The sequence below is a fragment of the Patella vulgata genome, chromosome 3 (genome assembly GCF_932274485.2).
Source record: "Patella vulgata chromosome 3, xgPatVulg1.2, whole genome shotgun sequence".
Classification (NCBI taxonomy): Eukaryota; Metazoa; Mollusca; class Gastropoda; family Patellidae; genus Patella; species Patella vulgata.
In genome coordinates this window covers 85,321,082-85,332,711 of record NC_065881.2, presented here as the reverse complement: position 1 = coordinate 85,332,711, position 11,630 = coordinate 85,321,082, and the positions used below count along the sequence as shown (strand labels likewise).

The window sequence follows — 11,630 nt, the reverse complement described above, 5'->3', positions numbered from 1 at the left end:
CTCGTACGCCTATGATTATACTGTTTCATCACGTGCCCGGATCTAAGGCAAACGAAACATTTACCTTTCTTACGAAGGATTGTTCTACGCTTTGAAATGTAAACTACAACAGTACAATCTGCAGATGCATGTTGCTTTCTACAGAACACACAATATGGAACTCTATGACTGTCTCGTAGACTACTGGAGTACAAGACTAAAACGGTACTAGGTTTTGATTTAGGCCTTAACCCAAACCTCTTGTTAAAACTTGAACTAAAAACAGGAGCAGATTTAGTTGTCATTAAGTCTATTCTCTCGCCTCTAACTCACTCTTAAAAGTTGATAATAAATCATTAATCTCTCATTCTTCTTGACTGGATTTTCTGCTTATAATTAATCTTAAATCTTCCGGAATCTTGTTCAAAATTATAGGAATCAATACTGTGCCATACATTTCTGAACTGATACCCAAAGACTTCAAGCTTCTTGTGTACTTCTATAGAATCATATAAAGTTCTAAGTTTTCTTAAATCATGAATATTCGCGGCTGTATGTAAATTCAAGATAGCGTCTATATTATCTAGAAATTACTATCTCTTTATTGGCAAAACGATCGGACAAAATATTTACAGCTTTATCATAATTATCACCGGTAATAGTAGACCGGAGGCTCAGCGCGGGGGGGGGGGGGGGGGTCCATCAAATGGGCACAAAACCAGACCAAACTTTTCTAGAGTGAACTTTTGCGTAAAAGTAAAATTTCGGTGCTAAGACCACCTAAAGATAAATTTTAAATGTTCCTATTATTAATAAGAACAGGATTCGCTTTAGTTTTTATATTTTACGTTGACATTTTATTGCTTTAAATCTTCCTAGTGCAAAAACGGTAAATTTCAACTTTTGACCTCCAGGGTCACTAAGACCAAAGGTGAATTTAGCAAGTTTACATTTTTATTGAAAGTGTGATTACTTCCGATCATTTTCACCTTCTTTTCATAATACAAGAACGACTGCGCATTCACTTTCAGTGCAAATGAACTCATTTGAGCTTTGACCCCGAATATCTCGAAAACGCCCCAACGGCGGACTGATTACCACTCGGCATCGTATTCTACGCAAAATTTTACTCTAGAAAACTTGGGTCTGGTTTTGTGCCCATTTGATGGACACCCCCCCCCCCCCCCCGCGATGAGCCTCCAGACTATAGTGCCATGTTGGCTACACAGTTCCACTCAACAGGCTTCGTAAATAATCAAACTAATCCATCCAAGATAACTGCATTCAAACTTGTCAAAGTAGTTTTCTTTTCTTTTCATATATTTTATGACTCTGGGCCATTTCCGGTGCTCATTGTAAAACCGAGGTAAAAAGCACGGCAGTGTAACACTTGAAAAAACGTGGTTAGGAGACAAAATCGAAGAGCGAGACAAGATACTTACTTGTAAAGTGAAGTTATCTCCCTTTATTCACGAGGACTTCATTTTTATGTCTTAAAGGGACAATAACACTCTTGCTGGCTTGACAGCTCCAGAAAATAAATAATAACCTTATTCTAAGTACTAGATGTGTAAGTATCCTACCTGTTGTGTAAATTATCCATTACATCCTATTTTACTTGTCCAAAGGGTTAAAAAAATATTTTTAAATCCAAGTCACATTTGAAAAGATTTACGTCAGGCTTTTCAAATCATTTTTTTAAATTAGGTGTGTTAAGATAAAATTTGTATCATCAATTAGTTGGATTATTGTAAAATAGTACAATTTGTTGACCAGAATAAAGATTGGGACATATTATTCAGTTACAACAAGAGTGGTATTGGGTCTTTAAGCGGTGAACACACTAGCCGAATGATTCGGTCGAATCGTTCGGCCGAATCAATCGGCGTCGAAATTCGCCCGAATCAAACAGGTTTGATCGGCCGAATTATATTCGCCTGGCGTGTCCGCTTCGCCGAAATTCGGCCGAATATAGAATTCATTAGCCAATCACCACTCATATCGAGAAGTCACGTGATAGATTGAAGACGTATAGACGCCGCCATGTTTAATCATGTGACAGGTGACGCAATCGACAGGTTGAATCGGGCGAAGCATTCGGCTAGTGTGTCCACCCATTCGGCCGAATAAAATTCGGCGCCGAACGATTCGGCTAATGTGTTCATTGCTTTTCTGATAGATTATTTTCTTAACATGGCCGTTGATTGTCTGAAAAATCCCTTGCTTTGTTTTAGCTCTGTCCATCTCATGCAAAATGTGGGCGTAAATTGCTTGGCAAATTGTTTAGAATATCAACAGTAAATACAAACCTTCCTCCCGCATCGGATTTTTTGAAGTTTTGTCTAAGAACCTCACTATTTGTATGCGTAGGTACGTCCACCCATATGTACGTCCGTCCGTCCGTCGTCTACAATTTTATGTGAACACTCTTCAAACTGCATTTATATGTTTACATTAGTGTGTGTGTGTGTGTGGGGGGGTGGATGGCCGAATGGTTAGCATGCGCGCGCTGTATCATACAGTCTGTCATTGAGTCAACTGGAGGGGTTTCGATTCCCCGGTTGTACGTGACAAGGAGTAGGGTCGCCTGTCCAACCTCGTGGGTTTTCTCCGGGTCCTCCGGTTTCCTCCCACTGCTAAAGACCCCTACGCGCAAGCGAATAATTGAAATAAAATTGAACCGTGTGTTAGTCCCGAAATGACCTAGTTTGTGTCGGGTGGACGTTAAACCCCATTTCTCTCTCTCACTCTTACATTAGTGAGATGGAGAGGCATATTTAATTTCAACAACTCCCGTTAATTACTTCTAGAGCTATGGGCCATGTTTCACTTTGGTGAACCTTGTGACCACTCTTAACGACTGCAGTTATCATTAAGTATATATGCATCCTTTAAATTAGTGAAACGGGGAAGTCTGTTGAATTTCAACAATTTCCATGTATAACTTCCAAGTTATGACCCTTGTTTCACCTTGTTAAGCCGCGTGAACACTCTGGCGACAAAGCTTATCATCTGGTCTGCATTAAATTGATATCGGTGTCTTGTAAATGCACCTATTACCTTCAGTAGGATAAATATTGTGACAACCTTATCCAGTTACAACGAAGCCGATGCATTATGTAAGAGCTAAATTTGGCCCTTTTTTGGCCTAAACTGTTATTAGACCGTTTGGCATGAAAATCCCATTGGATGATCGCGTTTTTTCAATGGATTGAAACATAATCGCCATTTAATAATTCAATTTAAAAATGGATAATCAAGACTTCGTTTATTATCATAACAATTATACTTGACAATCGAGACTATATGAGAAACGAGTAATTTGACTGATATTTTCAAGATATGTAGTACTATGGTCTTTGCGACCATATTGTATCTTTGGCTAATTATTAGATTCACACATTGTATAGAAGTCATATTGTCTCATATGCATTTAAATCAAATTGAGTGAATGGTTGACATGTAAAAAAGAGTTATAATTTGGTAAACATATCTGGTTTCATTGGGAATCCGAATGTCATGTTTAACACGTGATTGGAAAAATTCCTAGTGCATCATTTGGCTTACCAGTAATTGGACAGATTCAGGATCATGAATAACCTGATCTATGCGTGATGCCCATATGGGTCTCATAAAAGAGACCCTGGCAAGCCTTTAAGTGGAGATATTATGTTCCAGACATATACCATCTGAGTTCCTAGACCATATGATGTAGCCGTTTCCTGAATCTAGCCATGCTGCTTAGACTTTTAGGGTTGAGAGAAAGATGTTAATTTTAAGTTTGCTAATGTAATCTATTATGCTTGTAATCTACGTAACTCAGTGCTTGATATAAAATGTAAAAACGAGCTGTTCCATTGTTATTCCCGGTAAGACAATCGTCTAAACTACTGAGAAGACAAACGTCTTAACTACGTGGATACGATTAAGGGAATACACGACTTGAAAAGGGAACCAGAGGGGACAATTGAAAATACTAGACGATCACAAGGCTACTAAGATATGTAGTAAGAAAAGATGCATGGGTCATACGTAGGATGTGGCGACCGGAATTGGGAGCCTGCTTTCCCAGCTGACAAGATACCCATGGTGCTACATATATTCATTTTTGAACTATTATAGCAAGAACGGACAAATGTTACATAATGCATTTTTAATAACATGAAGATGATAATTTAGAATTTTAGAATATATAATCTCTTGACTTGCATTCTAGCAGATAAACAGCAAATAAATATAGCGAGGTCTAGATTAACTTTCATTTCATTTAGTGTGATCAGTTCGAAGAATTATTATTAGTAAGAGTATTGTTCATTTCTATTTTATAACCCCCTTTATAATAACTCAAGATCTATGCAGCTTTATGGATATCAATATCATTCACTAAGTTTTTTTAACTGAAATTTTTCAATGAGGGTATTCTCTCATTGTTACCAAACAATGTATTAATATGTTTCGCTATCCCTAAATACCGTTTAAAAATTCTATACATATTTTGCCCTTTAGTCTAGTTGTATATATCCCCCATGCCTGTACTTAGCTTTATAGTGCTCCTGTGTATTGATCAGACATGGCGTGTAGAGAGAGAGGTGGGGTTTAACGTCCACTCGACCCAGACTAGGTCCTTTCGGTACTAACATATGGTTTAATATTATTTCAATAATTCGCTTGGGAGAAAACCGGGGGACCCGGGGAAAACCCACGAGGTTGGACAGGCAACCCTACTCCTTGTCAAGTACAACCGGGGATTCGAAACCACGCCAGTTGACTGAATGACAGACCTTATGATACAGCGCGCACGTGCTAACCATTCGGCCATCCAACCACCCTGAAATGGCGTGTACCAAAGTTTAAGCTGATTTATATAAAACAAATTCAAATAATATCCCTTGTTTGCCCTTCAGTAACACCCTTAAATATAACAGATCATTTTTTGTTAGTTAATTAATATAAGAAATGGGATTTACGTAATCATACTGGCTGGATTCAGGGGTTTAAAACGAGATATGTTGTGGGGTTGATTTGTGATATAATAATAACAATAACACCTGGTCATTTGGGACCGAAGAAAGCATGATATGAAATGAAATGGGGTTTAACAACCTACTGTTCTGTTCCGACTGAGATAATGAAGACGGGCATACGCAACGCAGTGTGCTATGAGGGACATTTTGTCGGGACAGCGGCGCTATGTCCTACTCTTATATCGAATTCCAACTATCTTTTACATGCACTCCAATGTGTACACAGGACCCTGTTTTATCGTCCCATCCAAACGAATAAACGTTGTCCCTTCCCTTCCGTCCAACACCACTTACAAGGGGGAGGCAACCACGGCAAAAAATGTCGATGGCAGTTCTCGGCCAACACAGGGATCGAACACGGGACCTCCAAGTCATTGTTTACGATATATGAGCAAAAAATGTCGATATAGACTGAAAATTGTTTGCTTTATTTGTCAAATCTTAAACTTTTATCTTTAGTATTAAATATCATTAAAATGATGTTTTTACATTTTCTTTCCAGGATAATATCCACTGTAATTTGTTTTCTTTATTCATGATTTTCTGGGAGAGAGAGAGAGAGAGAAATGTCCACTCAACACAAACTAGGTCATTTCGGGACTAACATATGGTTTATTTTTTTTTATTTCAATAATTCGCTTGCGCGTAGGGGTCTTTAGCAGTGGGAGGAAACCGGAGGACCCGGAGAAAACCCACGAGGTTGGACAGGCGACCCTACTCCTTGTCACGTACAACTGGGGATTCGAAACCACGCCAGTAGACTCAATGACAGACTTTATGATACAGCACGCACGTGTAAACCATTCAGCCATCCAACCCCTCTGATTTTCTGGGAATTGTATGATCGTGTCGTGATGCCCTAGAAATCAGTGACAGTTGGTTATTATAGACTAATCGACATGTATATACATGCAGCCTCTACTACGGTGTGTGAAATAGCTTTATTTAACACCCGCTTTCACCGAAGTGACATCGCTGACAATAGTAATAGAGTTTGCACATAACATTTTTTATTGCTCAATCATATTGAAAGAAATAAAGTTTTAGATGATGTCATGTCATATCATGTTTATTCTGGAAAGTGTTGTACAGTAATTATAAGTCTATTTGAACTTGGTGCATTATAGACAAATGTTTATACCAGTGCAGGGGTAAAATAGATGCTACTTATTTTATTATCAAAAGGATTAACTAATGACCCAGTGGGAATAATCAAATAGTAAATTCAACATTTTTTACCGGTTGAAAGTATTGCAGCACCTGATAAACACGTGGAGTCTTGAGTATGTGCCCATCTTACAATGACACAACTTTGGTCAACAGATAGAAAGTATGTTTTATTTGTGGAATAATACTAGCTTGATCCCGATTTGTTGGAAACGCCAGATTGTCACTTTAATTAAAATGGGTAAGTACGATTCTTACTTCTATAGGTGCATATTGAACCGTTCGTTGTCGTATATTGTTGTCACATGTCTCCGTCCATGATTCGGGGAGAGACTGGTTAACGCGTGTGCGTTGCAACATTAGGTCTGTCATTGAGTCAAGTGGTGTGGTTTCGTTTCTCGCTTTTACGTGACAAGGAGTAAGGTCGCCTGTCCAACCTCGTGGGTTTTCTTCGGGTCCTCCTGTTTCCTCCCACTGCAAAAGACGCATACGCGCATGCGATTTAATGAAATAAATTTGAACCATATGTTAGTCCCGAAATGACCTATTTTGTGTCGAGTGGACGTGAGCCCCCTCTCTCCCCCCCCCCCTCTCTCTCTCTCTCTCTCTCCCTCCGCCCATGATCCATGATTGCTAGAGGCTAAAGCCTGGAAATAATTATGTCAGTGATCATATCATTTAAATCGAGAAATCAAATAATGACCTCCTGGCAATAATCAAATAGTAAATTCAACATCTGATATGACCACTATACTTCCGAAGATGTCTCTCTGACCCTTCAAAGCCCTTTTTTATTTGGTTGAAAATATTGCTTTACCTTAAATATGTGTCTTGAGTATGTTAATGTGAGCGACAGTGATAGGTAAAAGATTAGAATCATCATATGACAGCTTGTGTGATACAATCTCCGATGTCCTTTAATTGACCATACTATTGTTTAATTTAACAAAGACCCAGCTGCTGCCATGTGTATAGTGGACAAGTTAGATAATACGTTGACCGCTAGCTGCGTTTACTACAATGTGTTCAATTGTCACACATCATTGTTCTGTAACCTGCTATCCGATTATCGTCCTTTTGTTCAGTACAGTATAAGGAATGTACTATTATCATTAAACATATTTAGTATAAATTGAGTTAGGTTTTTGGATATAGAACAGACGGGCTTTGGTTGCCCACCAGAGAAGAGTTTCTCATATATTTAGTATTTTCATACTATTGTATATGTTATAATAAAATGTTGAATCCAGATCATCTTTTATTTCTGTTACTATGTTATAATCAGTTCAGCTTGTAATGTCACAACTTTGGTCTACAGATAGAAAGTATGTTTCGTTTGTGGAATAATCGCTTAATCACAATTTGTTGGAAATGCCAGATTTTTACTTAAATTATTTATGCGTATTTATACACCCAAATTTCAGTATGGGCGTATTCTGTCGTCACCCTGTCCGTCGGGCCATCAACAACTGACTTGTGATGCGATAGAGGCTACAGTTTTTAACGGATTCTTTTCAAATTTGGCGTGAAGCAATGTTATCACGACCAGGTTTTCGGCAAAAAATGAATGAATGAAATAGGTTTATGGCACGTATCAGTATGACTGGGGAGCCAGCAAAGGACAATGTCCTTGATGCTCAACTCGTAAGATAGTAGCAGACGATAAATGTCTGCTACTAAAGAATGTTCAAGCTGTTTATTATTTATTGCATGTAAACAGGACAAAGAATCAGAAGAGATTATATGTTTTAAATGAGATGATAATTCAATGAACTCCAAAGTCTGAAGAGTGAATGGTGTGGCGGTAGCCGAAGCTACCCAATCACCATCTTTCGAACCATCTGTATAAATGGGAATATAATCACCATACTTAGACCTTAGATCCCTAAAGAGCGACTGGGGCACCGTAGAGCTGGTATCTCTCTTTTTATGTTGAGTAAGATCGAAATCGACCTTTGGGGTAGATATAGCCCACGGTTGAGTCCTAAAGAAAGGGGTATTCGCAATACTGTCAAGGCTGATACCAGCCTCAGACAAAAGGGGTTATATGCGAATACCAAATGGTGGAATAACTTTAGTCTTGAGCAGATATAAATGCTCATGATATGGTCTAAATATGGTGTTAAATGAAACATGATTTGGTAAAGATGCTATTTTCGTAGCATACTGCAGGGCAGTTTATCACGTCTGTTGTGCAATGAGGGCCTTTGCACCTCGACGTATAAACTGTCCACTGGAGATGTACGAAATGCTCCTAAACTGATTCTAAGTCCCTGGTTGTGTATTGTGTCGAGCTCTTTGAGATAAGAGTCGCGGGCAGACCCATACACAAAACACCCATAATCGAGTTTTGATCGAATTAATGCTCGATATAATCGAAGCAAGGCCTTACGGTCTGCTCCCCAGTCAATATTTGATAAGACTCTCAATATGTTGAGGGCTTTCAGACATTTCTTTTTTAGGCTTTTAATATTGGGGATAAATGATAATTTCTTATCAAATATCTACCCTAGAAATTTCATCCACAACTGGAAGGCGGTTGCCATCCAAATAAAGTTCTGATTCAGGATGTAAACCTCGTTTCTGACAGAAATGCATGCATTTTCGGTTGCCCATTGTTGAAGTGAATTCAAACAAAGCTAGAACTTACGTTCGATTATCCGCATGTCTGTAGAACCATAGCACATCTGAACGTCATCAACATAAAGAGCGCCGTTTGTATCTGGTTTAAAGCACGCTGGAATCGTGTTAATTTTCATAGCAAAAAGAGTGTTGGAGATAAAATACTTCCCCGTGGAACCCCCATTTCCTGAGGAAATGAGTCGGAGAATATTGATCCCAGTCATACCTTAAATGACCTATCTTCCAGGAAATTTTTAAGGAAGATAGGTAAGCGACCTCGTAGGCCGAGGTTATGGAGGTCGCGCATGATACCACGTGGAAACATGGTATCATGCGCGACCTCCATAACCTCGGCCTACGAGGTCGCTTACCTATCTTCCTTAAAAATTCCCTGCGCTTTCTCCAGATCGAAAAATATTGCAACTAAATGTTGCTTCTGGATGAAAGCGTCCCTGACGAACGTTTCAAATCGAACGAGATGATCAAGAGTGCTCCTTTGGGACCGAATTCCACATTGGAGGTCAGTAATGAGGTTGTTGGACTCAAGTATCGGCAAAAAGGTTGGGGGGGGGGGATTTCAAGAACTGAACGTCGGTATGGTTCGTCCTCTCATGACCACGATTTTTTAACCCTTTTTTGAAACATTCCATCCAAAACTAGGGCCTCTATCGTGTTCACATAGACAAAGGGGCTTTAAATCCGGAACAGAAAATAGCTGAACGCTGAAAATCGATAGGATTCATCCTCTCATGACCACAATGCTTCACACCACACTTTCCCGCATTTGATTTTGTTTTACCTAAAGTCGCTGTATATAGACGCACCTCAAACGAGATACTTAGGCAGGATAGCTTTAAACAGACACTAACCATACAGAATACACTCATTCAATGAAATACGTCACGCGGTATAAATAATATAAATAATATACGCTTGGCACGTTGCCCGTATGCCAAGAACAAAGTATGACGTCACATCTGCATTTTAAAGTCAAATAATCATTGTTATTATGGGTTTTGTCATATCTATTCAATATACTATTATTTTGGTGTGGCGTGATTTGACTTGTAGAAGTATATAGGTGTAAATTTTTTATTGGTATTCACAAAGGTATAAAACATACAATGGGAAAGTTAGATAAATAAATCATGGTCATTTTATGCGACAACACTGGATTATCTCGTCACCCTGTCCATGGGAAGCATTGGAGTCATGAGAGGATGAACCCAGTTGATTTTCAGCATTATGAAGTAATCCCTCTTTGCCGAAAACATTGCGAACGGGATAGAGGCTATAGTTTTTCATAAATTTTGTGGTAAGCATTGGTGTCATGAGAGCATGAACCCCATTGATATTAGGCGCTCTGCGACTCTCAGTTCCGAAGTCATTCTCTCTTGTGAACACAATAGTGGCAATAGTTAACCCTGTGAACGCGATAGGGGCTATAGGTTTTAACATATTTTTTCTTGAATTTGGTTGGAACTCTAAACATCCAAGTTTTCGTTAGGAGAAAGCTCCGACTTGTTTTCAGACTCAATAATTAAATATTGTATCTTTAAATTATGTAAATATTGTTAGGAAAACAAAGCTGCTGTGTGGGCATATTATAGGCTTTGTGTAGCTATCTTTGCCAATATGAAGACTGAAATGAAATAAGATTAATCATGGGCTTTGTCATATATATTTCTTCACAAATTAGGCATATCTGTTCAATATACTTTTATTTTGATGTGGCGTGATTTGAATTGTCGAAGTATATAGGTGGATATCCTTTATTGGTATTCACAAAGGTATAAAACATTTGCGTTCGTGCACGACGTGATGAGTTCTTACTATATATTTTATTATTTATTTAGAAAAGAAAAGGTCAAAGCAATCGATATGGTAGTATAAGGGAAAATGCACGACGACAAAGCCTGTTTATTTATTTTAAAAATATCTAGAATAATTTGTTTTTGTATGTAAAATATTTTATTATTTTTGACAGACAAATGTCGCCATGTTATGAAAAAGGCAAGATTTTACATGTCCCCAATGAGCCACCATACAATTGTAAACAGCGCCATCTGTTAACAAAATGATGCGTTTACCACGAAACATTTGTGAAATGTCAAAATGTCTAAACGGACTACAATCCATTAAAAGCAATAATGGAAATAAAACAAAATAAAAATTCTAATTTAAGAAATATTTCATATAAATTAACATTTTTACATTTGTGAATAGCTAATTTAACATGTGTTACTGTGGTAAATTTTAAACGGATTTCTTCGATTGTGAACAAACTACTGAATAATTGTTATTAAAAACTTGCCTATGTGTTTGAAATCACCTCCGGTTGAATAAAATCCATTGCACAATTAAATATACCAACGAAAAAAAAGTCGTCTCTTGAAAAAGTCAATGCTTTTGCTTGTATTCTCGACTATGTCCATCCCAACATTACACATGTTAGGTGATGAGCTAAACCATCGTAATATGTTGAAGGGGGTAAAGGTTGAACAATTTTGACAAGCACGTGTGTTGTAATCAAACAAATCGATCGTTTGAGTTTGGGCAACATAAATAGCAACTAAAGACAATAAAATTAATAAATTTTATTCACAATGAATATATATCACCGATTATATGAATACTCGTAAATATAATATATATTTTAATAAATTATATTACATTCTTGTCAATTATAGGCAACTTTGTGGCTAACATTTATAAATAAACACATTTTATTTCATAATTTTAATTGATCATATTCCGTAACGGGGTCTAATTCCAATGCGCTGTATAGTCCATTTTCAAAGTTTTATGATTACCACCAAAAAAATTAAAAAAGGGATC

General features: G+C 37.7%; 1 protein-coding gene across 2 annotated transcripts in view; it reads left to right on the top strand.

Annotated features, from left to right (window-relative positions):
* Positions 1–6,059: 6,059 nt before the first annotated feature.
* Positions 6,060–11,630, top strand: part of LOC126816495 (deoxynucleoside triphosphate triphosphohydrolase SAMHD1-like) — a 43,922-nt gene continuing 38,351 nt past the window's right edge. Inside the window, exon 1 of one of the 2 annotated variants that reach the window (XM_056100041.1) lies at positions 6,060–6,411. In XM_056100041.1, coding sequence (XP_055956016.1) covers positions 6,336–6,411 — 76 coding nt within the window. In that variant the 5' untranslated portion in view covers positions 6,060–6,335. Of the gene's footprint in view, positions 6,412–9,971; positions 10,108–11,630 lie in introns of those variants that run through there. The other variant, XM_056100042.1, reaches the window with a different exon arrangement.